At 39.5% G+C, this 21,593-nt stretch overlaps 1 protein-coding gene across 1 annotated transcript in view; it reads right to left on the minus strand.

The window, feature by feature from the left end:
* Positions 1-21,593, minus strand: part of BCKDHB (branched chain keto acid dehydrogenase E1 subunit beta) — a 277,214-nt gene that overhangs the window by 183,063 nt on the left and 72,558 nt on the right. The window contains exons 4-6 of the mRNA XM_002714546.6: positions 9,970-10,103; positions 9,002-9,157; positions 5,950-6,058 (exon numbers count right to left, since the gene is read on the minus strand). Of these exons, the coding sequence (XP_002714592.2) occupies positions 5,950-6,058; positions 9,002-9,157; positions 9,970-10,103 (399 nt within the window). The remainder of the gene's footprint in view (positions 1-5,949; positions 6,059-9,001; positions 9,158-9,969; positions 10,104-21,593) is intronic.

The following is a 21,593-nucleotide window of genomic DNA, read 5'->3' on the forward strand; positions in this document are numbered from 1 at the left end:
AAAAAATGGAAAAATCTTCCATGCTCATGGATTGGAAGAATCAATATCATCAAAATGTCCATTCTCCCAAAAGCAATTTATACATTCAATGCAATACCAATCAAGATACTGAAGACCTTCTTCTCAGATCTGGAAAAAATGATGCTGAAATTCATACGGAGACATGGGAGACCTCGAATAGCTAAAGCAATCTTGTACAACAAAAACAAAGCCAGAGGCATCACAATACCAGATTTCAGGACATACTACAGGGCAGTTGTAATCAAAACAGCATGGTACTGGTACAGAAACAATGGATAGACCAATGGAACAGAATAGAAACACCAGAAATCAATCCAAACATCTACAGCCAACTCATATTTGATCAAGGATCCAAAACCAATCCCTGGAGTAAGGACAGTCTATTCAATAAATGGTGCTGGGAAAACTGGATTTCCACATGCAGAATCATGAAGCAAGACCCCTACCTTTCACCTTACACAAAAATTCACTCAACATGGATTAAAGACTTAAATCTATGACCCGACACCATCAAATTATTAGAGAGCATTGGAAAAACCCTGCAAGATATAGGTACCGGTAAAGACTTCTTGGAGAATATCCCAGAAGCACAGGCAGTCAAAGCCAAAATTAACATTTGGGATTGCATCAAATTGAGAAGTTTCTGAACTGCAAAAGAAACAGTCAGGAAAGTGAAGAGGCAACCGACAGAATGGGAAAAAATATTTGCAAACTATGCAACAGATAAAGGGTTGATAACCAGAATCTACAAAGAAATCAAGAAACGCCTCTATTTTTCTTAAAGATTTTTATTTATTTATTTGAGAGGCAGAGTTACAGACAGTGAGAGAGACAGAAAGAAAGGTCTTCCTTCCGTTGGTTCATTACCCACATGGCTGCTACGGCCAGAGCTACGCTGATCCAAAGTCAGGAGCCAGGTGCCAGATGATTCTTCTGGTCCCCCATGCAAGTGCAGGGGCCCAAAGACTTGGGCCATCTTCTACTGCTTTCCCAGGCCATAGCAGAGAGCTGGATTGGAAGAAGGATAGCCGGCCTAGAATTGGCGCCCATGTGGCATGCCAACGCCGCAGGCGGAGGATTAACTTACTGCACCATGGTGTTGGCCCTTCTTGCCTCTAAATTAACCTCTTTTTCATGTTTTCCTTTTCTGTATCTCTATGGACCATATTCTGGAAATTTCTTCGGCTTTGTCTTCTAGTTTACTAATGCTTCATTCATCTGTTAATAAATTTCTAGCTCTACTGTTAATTAATTCCATTCATTCCATTAATCATAATTAGATCCATTAGTCATGATTAATTCCTTTTTTTTTCTTTTCAAACATTCAATTCTGTTTTTCTTCGTATTTTCTTGTCTCCTACTTGTATTCCATGCCTACTTTTTTCATATAAATCCAATGTTTTGTATTCTATACATTATAGCTTTAATATCTGAAGTCTTACTGGGTCTGTAACAATCTTTTCTTTTCTCTGCTCAAAGAGATTTCTATCCTTTCCTTGGATGTTCCCTGTTAACTATTTTGGCTGTTGCTAGCCTCTGCAGAAGTGACTCCAGAGAAAATTTCTGCTTCATTCTAAAGTTTTATTGGCGTATCCCCAAACTAGAATCACACTATTAAGAGTTTTCAGACTATACTACTAGCATATATTTAAATATATGAATCATAATCCTGTATATGGCCATCTTATGATAAAAAAAAATAAAGTTCATTGAGGTGCTTTTTTTTTCCATCCACCAGCATAGAGTCAAGACAAGCAAGTCTTGCAAGACTACCAGAGCTCACACCGTGGATGTGGTCTGATGGGAGTCCCAGCTTATAGCAAGGGCTTCTAGCAAATTCTCTGCAGAAACGAGGCCCTGGATTTCATCTCCCATCCCCAGTTCTCTATGAAGTTCGGTGTCTCCAGGGTCTAGAAGACACCATGAAGGAGAAAGCCAGCTTTGGTATTCACTTACTTGCCAGGGTTCTAAGCTTAATCTTGGTGGGAGGACTCTGCCAACTCTTTAATTTTCATGCTACCTCAGTATATATTCAAAGTAAACACAAACATGTACATATATTATTGCAGGATATCTAATGTAACATTTCTACATTACTACCAGGAAATATTATTCTACACTTATTCTTGACATCTTCCCCCCCCCCTTTTTTAACTTTTATTTAATGAATATAAATTTCCAAAGTACAGCTTATGATTACAATGGCTTCCCCCCTTTAATGTCCCTCCCACCCGCAACCCTCCCCTTTCCCTCTCCCTCTCCCCTTCCATTCACATCAAGATTCATTTTCAATTCTCTTTATATACAGAAGATCAGTTTAGCATACATTAAGTAAAGATTTCAACAGTTTGCACCCACATACAAACACAAAGTGAAAAATACTGTTTGAGTACTAGTTATAGCATTAAATCACAATGTACAGCACATTGAGGACAGAGATCCCACATGAGGAGTAAGTGCACAGTGACTCCTGTTGTTGACTTAACAAATTGACACTCTTGTTTATGGCATCAGTAATCACCCTAGGCTCTTGTCATGAGCTGCCAGGGCTATGGAAGCTGTTTGAGTTCACCAACTCTGATCATATTTAGACAAGGTCGTAGTCAGAGTGGAAGTTCTCTCCTCCCTTCAGAGAAAGATACCTCCTTCTTTGATGACCCGTTCTTTTCCTCTCTGTAAATTCACTTAGACATCAAATATTTCATATAACTATGAAATTTCTAACCCATTTCCTTCCACTTGCACGTACGCTCACCCTTGCTTAGGCAGACTGTTCAAACACCCTCCTAGACATTCTCATGCTACCCAATGTTTCCCCCACGATAAAGCTGACCCATACTGAGCCACGGAAGTCCAGAGAGGATTCAGAGTTAAGAGTTTTTGAAATAACATAGAATTGGGCTGGTGCCGCAGCTCACTAGGCTATTCCTCCGCCTGTGGCGCCAGCACCCTGGGGTTCTAGTCCCGGTTGGGGAGCAGGGTACTAGTCCCGGTTGCTCCTCTTCTCACACTGTCTAACTCTGCCTGTCAAAAAGTTAAAAAAAAAAAAAAAAAAAAAAGAAATAGCATAGAATCAACCATAGGGAATATTCTTTTTTTCTCAATTACTTTTTACTTATATCATGTGAACAAATCTCATGTATTTCATATATACAAATTTAGGAGCCCTGTGATAGCTCCCATCCTACCCTCTCTCTTCCTTTCCTACTTATTCTTTTTTCATTTTTATAATGACATACTTTCAGTTTATTTTATAAGTATAAGCTTAACCCTACACTAAGTAAAAAATTCAACAAATAGGAAGAAGGAAAAAAAAAACACTGCTCCTCAACAATAGAGACAAAGGCTGATTATTGTTTATGGGGAAACTTCTAAAAACCCTTGGAAGTCTGAACTACATACTGGTCTTTCAAATCTCCCCCAAGCTCAAGCCTAAAACAAATTTCTCAAGTTCATTTTCTTAGCTGGAATCCTATAATATTAAATATTTCCCTACCCAATCCTGATTTCAAAACTTGCAACAAGGTGAATACTATATTGCTTTTCCACATGTTAGTTACTCAGTCTCCTTTTATTAAATACTGGAAAAAAAAAAAAAAAACAACTCTGCATTGACTAGTTATAACACCTGGTTGGCATTATAATCGTAATACCCATAGCATATTTAAGAGATTAGAAATCATTTTCAGCAAAAAGGTACTCAGCATATATAATCAGTGTTTCTGTATTCACCTCAAGATTTTAAATTCTTATGATAATTATTTTTATCCCATAACAGGATGTAGATCATAACAGAATCATGAAAAAAGCTAGAGTCAATTTAAAATGGTTTTAAAATTAAGAGCAACTGGAACTCTGATACATTTCCAGTGGAGGTGTAAAATAACGCAACCACTTTGAAAAACTCTTCAGCAGATTCTTATAAAGTGAAATCTACATCCACCTTATAGTATGCCAATACCATTCCTAGATGTTTATTATCCAAACAAAATGAAAACACATGTCCACAAAAACACTTATACAGAAATGTTCCTTGCAAGCCTTGTACAAAATAGCCAAAATTCTGAAAGTAGTGATGGATATTTATTCAAGGGGATGGGAAAGTTGAAACAGAACGCCAGCTGCATGGGCCACAAAGTTGTGATATATTCATACAATGGAATGCTCCTTATTCAACAACACTATATACTTGCCACATATTTTCAGATGTTCTTTTCTCAATATCCAAGCAGCATTTATAGGCTAACTCATGGCAGGCTGGCTCCAGAAACATAACTGGAATTTATTAACACTATTTTCAAGACATTTGCTTGATGCAAAGAAAGGAGACAAGTTACTTTCCCTAATAGTAACTACTAGCATACTAAAAATAATAAGACTAACAAGAATAGTTGTCACTGACTAGAAAAATAACAGTAAGCAATGAATATTCATACAATGTAATGTCAATGTACATTACTTAATAGTATTAGTAATAATAAGTTATGAGTACTCACACATTGGGATGCCACTCAGCAAAGAAAAACTAATAAATTATTGATATAAGTAATAACATGAATAAATCAATAGCATTAGCTTAAACCAAAGAAAGGCAAACGTAAAAGAACATATAATGTGTTATCCCATTTATGTGACGCCCAAAAGCACATACCATTAACCTAACAGCAATCAGAAAGTTGCTGAGTTTGGAATACAGAAAATGAATCAGCAGGGAAGAGATAGAAAGAAGCTTCTTGGGGTGATTAAAATATTTTATCTTATTTTACATATGGACACGTTGATGTCTACAACTGTCAACAGACCATCCAACTAAATGCCTACTAACTGTGTATTGTATTATATATAAATAATATCACAATATAAGTATGTGTTTTTAAGCTTAGTTATTCCAGGAAAAGAGTGATTACCAAAGCTCTTTCTTGAATTCAAAATAAAATATATTTTTGCTGGGTCTTAGTCCACCCGAACAAGGATGGACTGGGTCCAAAGAAACGTAAGTGCGCCACTCGCCTGTTCCCCAGCCTCCCGATCCCGGAGACAATCAGACGCAGCGGGGAGTCAAGTCAAGCAAGCAAGAACTCTGTTTATTGCACGTGTCGCAGAGCCTTTTAAAGCACAAGACTGCAGGATTACTGGGGCAGGGCATAAGGACCAACCAATTACTTAAAAGGTCATTTTACGGGGAGACTTTTTACAGGACCAGCCATATGTCTGTACACTCATCATCAGTTGTCACCTCCCCTGATGCTGCGTGGCCAATCAGCTTTGGGGGTAAACGACTTTGGGCACCACCCACCTTACTTCCTTTGGGCACCATCTTTGAATTGCCATGAGTGCCTAATTTCCCTGCAGGCGCCATCTTTGAATTGCCTCCTGTGCCTAATTTCCCCACATATTTTAGACAGAAAAACTTCTTAGATAATTACAGTTTCCATTTCAGTTGAGAAATGAGCCAGAGGTGCACACTTATATCTAAGACTCTGAGCTCAAAGAAGAGCAACCAAATGGCTGAGTTGGCCTTAGTCATCCTGTGAAGACCTGATATCACATAATTGTTAACTTTGCCTCCTATCCTGTCAAAAGTTCCTGGTGGAGGTGAAGAACTTCATGGTCACTTCAGCTAAAAGGAACTTAGATGTTGTTATTTAACACAATGAGCTCATTCACTTTACTAATCAGCTTATTACGTAAGTAAACACAATCCCTTTATTCTTGCTACCACTTCCTATGGCTTGTTTCCACAATAAAAACAATAGCTAGAAACACAAAATTCACACCTGAAGACAAGCTAAACAAAGAAGAAAATCAGACTTCTATTTTTCTTTATGAAAATATAAATTCAGTGTATGAAAAAATGTAAAGGTTTTTACAGCATAGAAAATAAAGTACATAAACCTATTCATAATATAAAAATAAGGAAACATTTACCTGCTGCCCTGTAAAGTATTTTAGGTTCAAAAAATATGCAAGGATTTTTATCCTCTATGCAGGACAAAAGAAGTCCCTTGGCCTGGAAAGGGCTTCTGGGTATAACCACCTGTGAAAATAATTTTTTAAAAGCCAGTTTTAGTAAAAGTGCACCCTATTAAATTCACATAAGAAAGACTAACATTTAAATAATCAATTACAAAAAAATTATCAATTACAATTAAAAACAGGAATTTGGCATTTATTTTAGCCTAATTATCATTTATTATAAAATTTACATGCCTTCAAAAAGATATTCCTTTTGTTTAATTCCTATTAACTAAGGTATTGGTCTTCTCTTAAAGAGCTAAGCTTACCCAGTATAAAAAAAAATAAAAGTAATCTCAAAAGACCATTTATCAAAGCAAAAAAAAGCAAAATTGTCAACATCTACCTATACTCATATTTACATATAAATAATAAAATATCTTCTGCTAACCCTCTTCTACTACTTTCAAAGTGTATGCAACTTTCCGCTCCAATTTTAACATCCAAAATCTTCTTTTCCAGGAAAAACACATGGAGTGCATTTCATAAGTGGAAAAGTAGTCCTCTGAACTTTATAATCTAAGTACTATAATTTCCAGTTACAGCAGAGCAAAAAGAGAAGTATGGCTCCTCCTTACTCCCAGTTGACAGGAAACAGCCACAGAACCTTCTTGAGAACAAGGGTGATGATAAGGAAGATGATAATGGCAGCAGAAAGCACAGGTGTTAAGTTGGCCAGTTAGTCCACATGGATTAATCTCCTGTTCATGGCAACCCCATGTGGGAGGTATTGGGATATTACTCATTTTAGAGACTGAGGTCTAAGTGGAGATTAAATAGCTCACCCAAGGTCACAACTGCCTGAGAAACCAGGGTTTCTCACAGAGCTCAGTGACACCAGGACACCAAAGTCCAAGCTCTTAATTCTATTCCATGTTGCCCTAAATCACAAAATTGTGTCTAAATTTTAGTGATTGTAAAATAATTGTATAAAGACAAGTATTACATAGGAAGTTATCATTAAAATAAATTTTATAATCTTATTTATTTTAATGTAAAATGTCACAAAAATACCCAAATAAGATTTCATGAAACTAACCACATTTGCCTTTCAAAGTTATTTTTATTGAAGAATTTTTTGTTTAAAAAATAAAATGGCAGCACAGATCTCACTATTTTCTATAAAAAGACTTCTGCACATATTAACAGTTGTGCCACACACTGACTTCATCCGACGTTCCTGCTTTTTATTTTGTCTGCTTTCTTCATGTATTTATATTTACCCTTTTGTGTTTCATGTGTATGTTGATTTGGGGTGGGTAAAAAGAAAGAATGGGGGAAGGAGAGGAAAAAGAGAAGGTAAAGTTTGAGGAGAAGGTTTGAGGCTTGAGAGAAAATATCTGTTCTTCAAAACACAAAGTAATGTTGTAAACATTAAAAGTGAATCTAGGTTCAACTCAAACAGAAAAATAACAGTTGCCTCAAAAGCGGCTTCTGCCCCACCCTACCACTTCTAGCTTACATTTAAAGAATACGCAAACTTACTCAACTATGAAAACTCTTATAATTTTCATCTGGTAGAAAAATCAAATAATAAAACAGACACATGTTCACAGCCAATTCATGTTGTCATAAAATAAACAGACGTCTCTGGGTTGGCCCATCTATTAGTTTCTACAGTGACTCCCTGGAAAGCTCTTACAGTAAATATTGGAATAGAAAAGATGATAACACAAACACAATTAAATAATAAAATATTCCACTTATTATCAAACAACCTAGCTATTGTGGAAGGCAGACAGTAAAAGGGAGATGTTTCAAAATTAATTGCTTGAGAAAGAAATCCATTACTGTAGAACGAAAAAAGTACATTTTGGGAACAGTCTTCTTTCAACGTTTTTGCAGTAGTTAAGCCTGGTATGCCAGCATCCCACATCAGAGTCCCTGGGTTGGAGTCTAGGCTCCTCCCCAGTTCCATCTTCCTGCTAATGCACTCTGGGCTGTAGTGGCAGTGGTTCAAGTACTTGGGTCCCTGCCACCCACTTGGCAGACCCAGATTGGGTTCTTGCTTCCTGGCTTCAGTCTGGTCCAGCCCCAGAAGGAGTGGACATTTGGGAAGTGAACTAGGAGATAAAAGATAACTCTCTCTCTCTCTCTCTCTCTCTCTCTCTTTCTTTGATTCTGAAAGTAATAAACTAAGTAAACAAAAAGCAAGGGCTGGACTTAAAGTAAAAAGTCTAGCCCTCTGATTTAGAGGTAAATATGGTATGGTCTAAACTAGACTTACTAAAATAACCCTGGAATCAGTGAGAAAAATCCTTTAGAAAAAAGATTCAGCTTTGAAAAAGGAAGACAATAAATCAGTGTGCTCAGTCTTATCCTTTGACATCTACAAAGTTAATTAAAGCTAGCATCAAGCTTCAAGGCTGGTATCCTAGGGACCAGCGTTTTGACACAATAGGTTAAGCTGCCACTTGCAGACATCAAATATCACAGTGCTGCTTTGAGTCCCAGCTTCTGGCTCAGCTCCTGCTAATGCACCAGGGAAGACAATGGATGATGGCCCAAGTACTTGGGCCCTGACACCCATGGGGAGACCAAGACAGAGTTCCTGGCCCCTGGCTTCATCCTGGCCCAGACTTGGCTGTTGTGAACACTTGGGTAGTAAATCAGTGGATAGAAGACCTACCTTTCCCTTTCTCTTTCTCTCTCTCTCTCTCTCTCTCTCTCTCTCTCTCTCCAAATAAATAAATCAGGAAGGAAGGAAGGAAGGAAGGCAGGGAGGGAGGGAGGGAAAGAAAGAGAGAGAGAGAGAGAAAGAAAGAAAGAAAGCAATCTATACATCTCAGCACTGGATAACTTACTTTTAAGAAATGCTAACCTCTCTTTGTTAAACACAATTAAGGTCATATAAATTCCCAAAATCTTTTTTGTTTCCCTCAAGATCAGCATATTAGTTAATATGCACGGAATCAATTAAAATGGTAACATATGGAGATCAGATGAAATACATATATCAGGATACCTTGATTCCTGGGCAATGGGCAAAAAAAGCTTCAGGACTCTGAGAATGATAGAGAGCCCCATGGCCAACACATCCCCACGGGGAGCGGATAGTGAGGCTTCCACAGTTAAAAAGATCCCCAGAGCGATAGCGATACTTGGCGGCTTCATTAACAATCTGCGGGGAAGAAAGAGAAAAGGGACAAATCACAACGAGCCCTTCCTCCCCGCTCATTTTCTTAAACCATGCAGTTAGAGCTTCAAATCTATGCCCATACAAAATGATAACTGTCTTACACTCTCTCAAGTGTAATAAAATGTTAGTAAGATGGGAAGGGGTGGGAGGGTGGAGGCAACACAGCTACCTCATGGACCTAACATTCTTCACAATGTTAGTTCATAGTAAGATATGAAGCACTGGGGGACGGCGTTCAGCCTAGGAGGTAAGACGCAGGTTAAGATGTCTGTGTCCACACTGGAGCACCTGACTTCTACACTCAGCTCCAGCTAATGACTCCAGCTCCCTGCCAGTGCAGAAGCTGCGAGGTGGCAATGATGGCCCAAGTGATTGGGTTCCTGCCACTAATGAGGAGGGCTGGAACTGGGATCCAGTCCTTCAGTACAGTCCAGTCCCAGCTGTTTCAAGCATTTGAGGGAATGCACCAGTGGATGGGAGCTCCCTATCTGGGCATTTGGGGAGTGAGCCAACAGATGGAAGATTTTCATTCTCTCTCTCTCTCTCTCTCTCTCTCTCTCTCTCTCTCTCTCTGGCTCTGCCTTTCAAGTAGATAGAAATAAATAAATAAATATTAAAAAAAAATAGTCCACATCTTGTGAACTTGGAGCAGCAAGAAATAAACAAAAACACTGCTGGTTTGGTTCAGGCAGGCTGAGAGTTCTAGGGATGTAGATTCCACACATTTTTAAAAAGTAAAAAAAAATTAAAAAGTATAAAGTAAAAAATAATAATTAAAATACTGGAGCACTCACCTGATCAAAGGCAGGGAAAATATAATCTGCAAACTGGATTTCCGCAATGGCTGTAGCACCAGTGACTGCGATTCCAATTCCAAATCCAACAATCCCTTGCTCACACAGTGGGGTATTAAAAACTCTGTCTTTTCCTAATAAAAATAAAGAAATGCCAAACTAGAGTAATGTAATGCACAATATATCTGAAATTTCATTAACGAAATCATGAGAGGGAGGAGAAGTATAGAACAGGTGATGGAAATAGGTAATAAATAGTATCATGGTTGATTTTAAAACTGTAAGTAATCAAAATGTTCCAATTAAAAGAAAGACTGTCACACTGGGAATAAAGAAAGCAAATTCCAACCACTTAAAACATAAGCTATAAAAGTAAACAAAAAAGCTAAGTAAAAACAAGGGGAAAAACCTAACCCAAATAAAGGTGAAGTCACTGTATTGACAGCAGACAAAGCCAACTTCAAGCAGTTCCCAGATATAAAGAAGGAAATTCATAACTGGTCAACGGTTCTGTTCACAAGGACTTCATTCTTTTTTTTTTTAATTTTATTTAATGAATATAAATTTCCAAAGTACAGCTTATGGACTACATTGGCTTCCCCCCACCCTCTGATGACTTCCCTCCCACCTGCAACCCTCCCCTTTCCCACTCTCTCTCCCCTTCCATTCATATCACGATTCATTTTCAATTTTCTATATATACAGAAGATCAGTTTAGTATACATTAAGTAAAGATTTCAACAGTTTGCACCCACATAGAAACACAAAGTGAAAAATACTGTTTGAGTACTCATTATAGCATTAAATCTCAATGTACAGCACATTAAGGACAGAGATCCTACATGAGGAGTAAGTGCACAGTGACTCCTGTTGTTGAATTTACAAATTGACACTCCTGTTTATGGCATCAGTAATCTCCCTATGCTCCAGTCATGAGTTTCCAAGGTTATGGAAGCCTTTTGAGTTCTCCAACTCTTATCTTATTTAGACAAGGTCATAGTCAAAGTGGAAGTTCTCTCCTCCCTTCAGAGAAAGGTACCTCCTTCTTTGAAGACCTGTTCTTTCCACTGGGATCTCACTCATAGAGATCTTTCATTTAGGTTTGGTTTGGTTTTTTTTTGTTTTGTTTTGTTTTGTTTTGTTTTTTTTTTTTTTTGCCAGAGTGTCTTGGCTTTCCATGCCTGAAATACTCTCATGGGCATTTCAGCCAGATCCGAATGCCTTAAGGGCTGATTCTGAGGCCAGAGTGCTGTTTAGGACATCTGCCATTCTATTGGTCTGCTGTGTATCTCGCTTCCCATGTTGGATCGCTCTCCCCTTTATTTATTCTATCGGTTAGAATTAGCAGGCACTAATCTTGTTTATGTGATCCCTTTGACTCTTAGTCCTTTCATTATGATCAATTGTGAACTGAAATTGATCACTTGGACTAGTGAAATGGCATTGGTACATGCCACCTTGATGGGATTGAATTGGAATCCCCTGGTATGTTTCTAACTCTTCCATTTGGGGCAAGTCAGCTTGAGCATGTCCCAAATTGTACATCTCTTCCCTCTCTTATTCCCACTCTTATATTTAACGGGGATCACATTTCAGTTTAATTTTAACACTTAAGAATAACTGTGTATTAATTACAGAATTAAACCAGTAGTATTAAGTAGAACAGACAAAAAAAACTACTAAGAGGGATAATGTATTAAGTTGTTCATTAACAGTCAGGGCTATGCTGATCAAGTCACCGTTTCTCATAGTGTCCATTTCACTTCAACAGGTTAAGGACTTCATTCTAGAAGTAAATTCATTCCTGGGGCTGGCGCTGTGGCATAGAGGGCAAAGCCGCTGCCTGCAGTGCTGGCGTCCCATATAGGTGCTGGTTCGAGTCCCAGCTGGTCCACTTCCAATCCAGCTCCCTGCTAGTGTGCCTAGTAAAGCAGCAGAAGATGGTCCAAGTCTGTGGGTCCCTCCTCCCATGTGGGAGACCAAGAAGAAGCTCCTGGCTCCTATCTTCAGAATTGCCCCGTTGCAGCCATTTGGGGAGTGAACCAGATCATCATCTCTCTCTCTCTCTCTCTCTTTCTCTCTGCCTCTGCCTCTGCCTCTCTGTAACTCTGCCTTTCAAGTAAATAAATAAATCCTTAAAATAAAATTTAAACTCATCCAATAATGGGCTCCAAGTAAGTGAGGAAATTAGCATAAAAGGAGAAATAGGCAAATGCATAACATTGGTGGGAGCTTTTTAACATATCAGTCTTAGTCATCGACAGAAAAAGGGTGGCAAAACAAGAGGAAGGGAGTTAAAAAAAAACATAGATTGGGGCATGATTAACAAACCTAACACTGGACAGAACTGACCCACACAGGACATTGTGGCTGATGGTACAAATCCTTTCCAAGTAAACAGAGAACATGGACATTAATTGACCACATATTCATTTTAAATTCCATGTCAACAAGTTTTAAAAGAAGAAAATCATGCAGAATATATTTTCTGAGAAGTCAATAACAAAAAGATTAATAGAAAATCTTTATGCTGGCAAGTTTTAAAAACATGTATCTCAATATCAGATGGCTCAAAGAAATTATCATGGCAATTAGGAAGTATTGTGAACTGAATGATAGCAAAAAAATTACATATCACAACCTACTGAGGTTCTGAAGGTAATGATAGAGTTGCCTATTTCAAACTAACTCTCCCACACTGAAGGATTACAAACTTTGGAGAAAATTTAACAACTACTTAGAAGCCTTAAAGGACTGAAACCAGGCATAAACTGAGGGGGACTTTGCCCTTGAAAGAAGGGAAACATGGAGAAAGAACAGGACTCTGAGGCTTGTCCCAAGGGTTCTCCCAGTCTGGATATCAGTGCGGCCAGAATTCAGACAAACTCAGTCATATTGGCCTGAGGTGTCATGGACTAGCGAGTCTTGGGGCTGCCAGTGGTTGGAAATTAAGGGACTCAATTTCCTAAAACAAAAGTATCTATGGGAACACCCCCAAAATCTGTGAGAAAACTGCTCAGATCTTTAGCTGACCCCTCTACCTGTAGGATCCTCAAAACGTCTAGCAGAAAATAACTTCAGAGAGCTAGAAGAGCCAAGCAGGGGTTTCAGCTGTGCCACATCAGAGAAGATGGATCTTTATGAGACTCTTCAACTATAGAAGCCAGCGTAGATGTTTGGCCTACCAATCAAGATTCCATATCAGAGTACCACGTCCTGGTTCCTGAACTCTGGGAAGCAGCAGTGTGGCTCAAGTAACTGGGGCCCCGTCACCCATATGGGAGACCTGGATTGAGTTCTTGGGTCCCAGCTCTGGCCTGGTGCAGCCCCAGCTGTTGAACCAACAGGCAAGAATATATTTTCTGACCACAGTGGAATTAAGCTAGAAGTCATCTCGCTTGTCTGTCTCTCAATCTCTCCCTCTACCTCTCAAATAAATTTGCCTTAAAGATATGAGAAGCTAATTAAAAAAAAAAAAATAGAGGAGGCTGCTAAACACCTTAGGCTTTCATTTTAACCACAAAATAGTCCTGTCTTGGTATACAACTTAATTCTCACTTGAAATTTCACCACCTTTCAGCTAATATCAGCATTTTATAAAAAGTTCTAATTTCAGGGACCTGGGTAGACTCAAAAATGGTGTGGCCTGTTAACCAAACATTTTGGGATAGATCTGGTGTTTATATTTCATTTCCACAATCCAAGAAGAGCAGTTCTTCTTGGGATGTAGAATTCACTTTCAACACAATCATCCCCTCTGAATCTGAGCCACAAATAAGGCAGATATTGGAAAATGCTGACTAGACACAACTTGCTGTTCACAACTACAAAGGCAGCTGCAAAAACTTGAAGCATTATTCATACTCATCCCAATCTAGGATTAACTTCTGAAATGATAATTTTAGGGCCGGCACTGTGGCTCACTTGGCTAATCCTCCGCCTGCGGTGCCGGCACCCTGGGTTCTAGTCCCGGTTAGGGTGCCAGATTCTGTCCCAGTTGCTCCTCTTCAGTCCAGCTCTCTGCTGTAGCCCAGGAGGGCAGCGGAGGATGGCCCAAGTGCTTGGGTCCCTGCACCCGTATGGGAGACTGGGAGGAAGCACCCAGCTCCTGGCTTCGGATCGGCACAGTGCGCCAGCTGTAGCGGCCATTTGGGGAGTGAACCAACGGAAGGAAGACCTTTCTCTCTGTCTCTCTCTCTCTCTCACTGCCTATAACTCTGTCTCTCTCTCTCTCTCTCTCTCTCACTGACTAACTCTGCCTGGCCAAAAAAAAAAAAAAAATTAAAATTAATTATAATTTTATTCATCATCAGATACCTATTGGACTAAAAATAGCTTGATAATTTTTGAAACTCAATAATTCCATTGAAGTAAGAACAGTTCAGCAGGTATGGCCACCGCCTGCAGTGCCAGCATCCCATATGGGTGCCAATTCGAGTCCCAGTTGTTCCAGTTCCAATCCAGCTCTTTGCTATGGCCTGGGAAATCAGTTGAATATGGCCCAAGTGCTTGGGCCCCTGCACCTCTGTGGGAGACCCAGAAGAAGTTCCTGGCTCCTGGCTTCGGATCAGCGTGGCTCCAACCGTTGTGACCAACTAGGGAGTGAACCAGTGGATGGAAGACTCTCTCTCTCTCTCTTTCTCTCTCTCCCTCTCTCTCTCTCTTTCTCTCTCTCTCTCCCCTCCCCCCACCTCTCCTTCTCTCTCTGTGTAACTCTGACTTTCAAATAAATAAATCAATAAATCTTTTTAAAAAAAATTCAGTGGGAGAGAGCAAATTTAAATTCCAGCTGCCTCCAGTAAAATCCACATCCCTGGAACTCCTGGCCTGCCTGAACCAAACCAGCAGTGTTCTTGTTTATTCCTTGCTGCTTCAAGTTCAGAAGATGTGGCCTTTTTTTTTAATGTTTATTTATTTCCATGTACTTGAAAGGCAGACCAACAGAGAGAGAGAGAAAGAGAAAAAAAAAATCCATCTTCATCTGTTGGCTCAGTCCTCAAATACCCACAACAAGCAGGGCCTTGTAGGCTGAACCTGGAGCCAGGAACTCAGTGCAGGTCTCCCATGTGGCTGGCAGGGACCCAAGCACATGAGATATCATCTGCGGCCTCCAAGGATGCATTAGCAAAAAGCTGAATCAGAAGTGGAGTAACTACCAGCCTAACCGGCACTCTGATATGGGGCATCCCAAATGTGGCTTCATCTGCTATGCCACAACACCCATGTACAATACAGACATTTTTTCATCATGGGAAGAAAGTATAGACTTCCTGTTGTAATAACATGAAAAATATGAGTATCTCAAAACTATTCCAAAACATGTCTTGACTTGAGAAAGTAGTCAGGAGTCTCCAACAAGTCTCTAACTCTCTAACAAGTTCTCAGGATCTACAAGAAAGTCCTTCAACATGAACTCAATGTTACAGATCTGTTTTCTCAAAGATAGTAATTGAGGGTAAGGGCACAAATAAGACACACAGTAGTGGTGAGTTCCTTTATGTTATAATGCAGTTAACCTGATGTAAAGTTCATGGAGACAGGCATACAGCAAGTAGTTAAAATGCTGCTTGGCATGCTGATGTCCCATACAAGAGTGCTTGGATCCAAGTTGTGACTCAACTCCCAATTCCAGCTTCTTGCAAATGTGCACGCTGGGAGACAACATGTCATGGCCTAGGTGGTTAATTCCCATCCATTTAATGCCTAGCTCCCAGCTTCAGCCTGGCCTAGCGCCAGCCATCACAGATATTTGGAGGATGAACTGGCAGGTGGGGATTGGTTGCTCTCACTCGCTCGCTCACTCTCTCTCTCCCTCTCCCTCCCACTCTCAAATAAATAAATAAATAAAATTTTCATTTAAAAAATAAAGTTCATGTACATAGTACCCAGATGAATGAATTAAGGTATACTGTGACTGCGCTGTGAGGCAAGATAGATCTGGGTTTAAGTGTTAATCTCCACAAAGGCTTTATTTCTTATCTGTAACCAAAGAATCATGATACTGAAATGTCCAAAATAATTCATACATTCATTCAACAAAAATTTATAAAATACTTAATATTATAAAGATAGCTTTGTAAATGCAAACAATAACAGCAGCAAACAAAACTAAAAAAAAAAAACTCATAACCTCATGAAGTTTTAGTCAAGTCGGGGGAAAAATTTAAAAAAAAAAGTAAATGAGAAAAATATATACCATAAATGATGACAAGTGCACAAGTGCTATGGACAATAGTAAGGCTACTGTAGATGACTGAAGAGGGGCTTGGAACTATTGCAATTTTTAACAGGAGATCACCAAGGCATCACTGAGTTGAAAGAAATGAAGAAGTGCAACATGCATATTTCCAAGGGAATAAATGCTCTGAGCAGAAGCAGCAGCTAGTGAAAGACCTTAGGACATGAAGAGCTTGTTTAGCCCATCAGTGGAAAGCCAAGGAGTCCCATGTGCCTGGAAAAGGGTAAGAGAAACAATGGTAAGAGACAAAGTTACGAGAATGGAATGGGAAGGCAGCCCAGATGAAGAAGGGCCTTGCAGGCCATGGTAAACGCTCTGACTTGTACTGGAAGTCAAAAGCAGTTGAGTGAAACAGGAAGTCCTTGGGCAAAGTCGTGCTACTCTATGAGTTGTATTTCAACAGGATTCCTCTGGTTGGTACTGTGAAAATCCTGAAAATAGCAAGGTTAGGCAGAGCAAGATTGATTACAGGATACTGCAATACTCTCAATAAGATGATGATGTCTAACGGCAGAGAAGGTGGAGAGATGTGAGTCTCAGGATGTGTTCTAAAGATAGAGCTGAAAGGATCCACTGATGAGATGGATGCAGGGTATGAGTCAGAGAAATGCCAAGGATGATTCAAAGGCTTGGGGCTTGAGTAACATGAAGAACAGGATTGCCATTAACTGAGAAAGGGAAAACTATGAAGAATCATGTTGGAGCGAGAGATCAGAAGTTCAGTTTTGGAGATTTTGAGACACCTTCAGACATTTATACAGAGCTGTCAATTACATTGATGCATACAGGAGTTAGAAGACTTCAGCATAAAGATGGTATTAAATGACACAGGATGTGATAAAACTAAGGAGTGAATTTAATGGGAGGAAAGAGAGAAAAGAAAATTAAGGATATGCCCTGGATACTCCAAAGTTAAGATAGCAGGTGAAAAATAATCAACACAAAGTTGAAAAGTAAAAACAGGCAAAGAGGTTGGAGGGAAATAAGGAGAATGTGCTGTCTTAGAAGCCAAATAAAATAAAGAAAATGATCAACTTGTGTCATAGGTTGTTATTAGAAGTGAGATGAGGGCTGAAAATTTTATCATTGATGACCTTGACATTGGTGATCTCTAAAACTAAGAACGGGAGGAGAAAAATTGAAGACATTGCATAATGAAAAATAGGCAGAGAAATTTTGCTGTAAAAGACAGAAGAAAAAGGGAAGATTCACTTACTACAAGTAATATGAAATCAAGAGGGATTTCATTCAGATGAAAAAATTGGAGCTGGCATGGCACAGTGGATTAAGCCACCAGCTGCAAGGCTGGCATTCCGTATAAGCACCAGTTTGAGTCTCAGCTGCTCCACTTCTGATCCAGCTCCTTGCTAATATATCTGAGAAAGCAGTGGAAGATGGCCCAGGTCCTTGGGTCCCTGAACCCACCTGGGAGACCCAGATAGAGTTCCAGGATCCTGGTCCAGCCCTGGTTATTGTAGCATTTGGTGAGTGAAACAGAGGATGAAAGATTTTCTTTCTTTTTTTTTTTTCTCTCTCTCTCTGTCTCTCGCTCTCTGTGTAACTCTTTATTTCGAATAAACAAAATAAATCTTTCTTTAAAAATATTTAAAATAACAACAGCAGTCATCCCTCAGTATCCATAGGTGACTGGTTCCAGGATGTGCCCCTTTACCATATCAAAACCAAGAATGCTCATGTCCCTTATATTAAATGGAGTGAGGGTGGGTGTTTGGCACAGTAGTTAAGATATCACTTTGGATGCGCACATCCATATAGGAGTACCTGGGTTAAAGTACTAGTTCCAGTCTCTATTTCAGCTTCCTGTTAAGTGGACCCTGGAAACAGAAGGTGCTGGCTAAGTACCTGGGTCCATGACACCCAACAGAACACTTGGATTGAGTGCTTGGCATTTGACTTTGGGCTGGCCCAGTCCCAGATGCTGAAGGCATCTGAGGAGTGAATCAGCAGCTGGAAGATATTTCTCTCTCTTTCTCTCTCTCTCTCTCTCTCTCATTGTCTTTCTCTGTACCTTTCAAGTAAGTAAAAATTTAAAATAAAATAAAGTGGTATTTGCATATAACTTTCACACTTCCTTCTGTATATTTTAAATCATTTCTAAATTACTTAAAATATCTAATACAGAATAAATGGTATATGGTTGTTATACTGTCTTGTCTAGGTAGAATAACAAGAAAAAAGTCTGTACATGTTCAGTACAGCCACATTTTTCCCAAATATTTTCCATCTTAAATATTTTCAATGCTTAAATCTGCAGATGTGCAGGTCTGAATGTATTTGTAAGCTAATGTCAATAATCAGTGAAGAAGCAAAAGTTGACTACTTTGAGAAAATCAATTAAGTAGAGAGAAGGAATAAGGACTGGGATCATATCTTTACATAATAGCGAGGAAGAGGGTAGTGTAGAGAAACTGATAGACCCATTCTGTAGTTGAATGTGACTTGGCCTCAAACTCATGTAGAGGTTTAAACACCAAAGTTATAAATTAACATACTGAAGGAGTGGACATTTAATCCAATTATAGTGTTTAAGAGGTGGCTTTAGGGGGAGATCCTTAGGTTATCAGGGCAACACCCTTCCCCAGAAGTTATTTCCAATGACAAGTTTTTTATCAGAGCTGGAGTTGGGCCCAGCCTCCTGCCCTGCTTCCGGGATCACCACGGGATCCTTCCTCTACTAGTGCTCTGCATGGCCATCTGTCACTCTCACCAGATGAACACCAATGGCACAGCCCATCTTGGACCTGAACCTCTGAATCTGTGAGCTAAAGAAATCATTTCTCTTTATAGAGTTACCTGCCTCAGGTAATGCAATGAGGTAACAAAAGGTTCGGACAAGCGCAGAACCCTTACATTCATTCATTCAGGATACAATATGAAAGGGGATATGTGGCAGCAACATGATGTTGGTGCACAGAAATATGTTTGTCTAAGTTCTCATTAGTGGGATTTATCTTTCAATAAAATGCAAAACTATGTTATAAGTTAAAAGCGAGACTAATAAAAGCAGTTTGAGAAAAGAAAATATTGAAAATCATCCAGGAAAATGGAAGGCTGAACAGACCAGAAACAAGCAGCCTAATGGCAGGTAACATGTGTGGTCACTGGAGGTGAAGAGCCTTGAACTTAGTGTGAGATCATCTGGAATGATGTCATATTTTTTTCCAACAATGTTCAGGTTAGGGATTTAGGACTTAAACAAAGAGATGAGGTTAATTAGAATGAGATACTACCAAACAAATATTGACACGCCATTTAAGCAGGGTGTAAAGTTCACCACAGACGTGAGACAGCAACAGGGGGTGAAGACAGCAGATTTTAAGAACCAAAAAGGGCAAAGGCCTGTTGGAGCAGATACTAGAAGCAGTGAGCTAGAAAGGTTCAAAGTGGTATTCGGAGTTGGGGATTCTCAGATTGAGACTATGGTGAGACTGTACTGACAATGACAAAGGTGTGACTATAAGAATGAAAAGCTAAGAGAAGAAGGAGGGCAAGATCACCAGAGAAGGACAAGGAGATAAAAGTCAGAATACTGGAAGGTAGACACTGGCAGAAAGGCTGAAGAAAACCAGGCCAGGAATAAAGGAAGTGGTCTAAGGTTCATAGATGACAAGGAAAGCCAGTGTTAGAGGTTGGCATTTACCTGGCACATTAAAAATATAAAATAAAGGTTTGTTTTGAAAAGATAAATTAAACCATGGAATTTAAGTGTCTTTGGATTTAGAAATCAACTTTATAGGGCCAGCATGTGGCATAGCAGATATCATCTGCAGTGCCAGCATCCCATTTATAGGCACTGGTTCGAGTCCCAGCTGCTCCACTCCCAATCCAGCTCCCTGCTAATATGCCTGAGAAAGCAGTAGAGGATGGTCCAAATGCTGGGGCCCCTGCACTCATGTGGGAGACCTGGAAGAAACTCCTGACTTCAGTCTGGCCCAACCCTGATTACTGCAGCCCTGTGGGGAGTGAAGCAGTAGACAGAAGACTCTCTCTCTCTCTCTCTCTCTCTCTCTCTCTCTCTCTTTCTCTTTCTCTCTCTATATCTCATTTTCTCTCTCATTGTCTCTCTCTCTCTCCCTCCCTCCCTCTCCCTCTCCTTCTAATTTGCTTTTTATATAAATAAAATAAATCTTTAAAAAAAGCAATTTTAATAATCTTCACTACTTTTTAGGATGACTGAACTCAGCTTTTTTTGCATTTGGAACCAAATTTCTCAAATTCAGTACCATCAAATAATATGTATGTGATAATAAAATAACCTTACATAGACCACATCTTATAGTTCAGTTAACCTATAAAGTGAATATCTTTGAAATACAGTATGGTTTCAAATATTCACCCAAATGATGACTAAAATGTAGAATTAATTGAAATTCATATTTTTAAAAGTTGTTGAGGTTCATAATTACATAGTAAGTTTCAGAGGTTCAAACAAAGTTCCAAGGAGGAGAATAAATCAAAGTGCTACAAATGAAGCCCAGTGATATTTAGTTAGGTGGTTACTGGCTTTTACTGCATATAAAGGAAAAAATGATGCCTACTCTGAAATAGTTTTTCTATGCCCAATAGCTCTGAGTTAAAAAATAAATAAATAAAACAGTAAATAGAAGGGTACTTCAAAAAATTTGTGGAAAGGGGCTGGATTTGATGCCACATTTAAGTAGCCACTTGAGATGCCCACATCCCAAATCAGACTGCCTGGTATGAGTCCCAGCTAGTCTACTTCTGATCCAGCTTCCTGATAATGCATACCTTGGGAGACAGCAGATAATGGCTCAAGTACCAGATTGAGTTCTAGACACCTGGCTTCACTATGGCCCAACTCCAGCACTGCAGGCATTGGGAATGAAACAGTGGATAGGAGATTGTGTGTGTGTGTGTGTGTGTGTGTGTGTGTGTACCTTTCTATGCATTTCAAATAAAATGATAAACAGTTCATGGAAAATGTGATTAAAAGATAAGTTTGTTGGCTGGCACCGCAGCTCACTAGGCTAATCCTCCGTCTGCAGCGCTGGCACGCCGGGTTCTAGTTCTGGTTAGAATGCCGGATTCTGTCCTGGTTGCTCCTCCTCCAGTCCAGCTCCCTGCTGTGGCCCGGGAAGGCAGTGGAGGATGGCCCAAGTGCTTGGGCCCTGCACTCGCATGGGAGACCAGGAGGAAGCACCTGGCTCCTCCTGGCTTTGGATTGGCGCAGCGCCAACAGTAGCGGCCATTTGGGCGGTGAACCAACAGAAGGAAGACCTTTCTCTCTGTCTCTCTCTCTCACTGTCTAACTCTGCCTGTCAAAAAAAAAAAAAAAAAAAAAAAAAAAAAAAAAAAAAAAAGATATGTTTGCTTTGGTGCAAAAAAATTTTGAAATCAATGCATA

Source organism: Oryctolagus cuniculus, chromosome 5, assembly GCF_051225735.1.
Source record: "Oryctolagus cuniculus isolate XC-2025 breed Fujian yellow rabbit chromosome 5, ASM5122573v1, whole genome shotgun sequence".
Lineage (NCBI taxonomy): Eukaryota > Metazoa > Chordata > Mammalia > Lagomorpha > Leporidae > Oryctolagus > Oryctolagus cuniculus.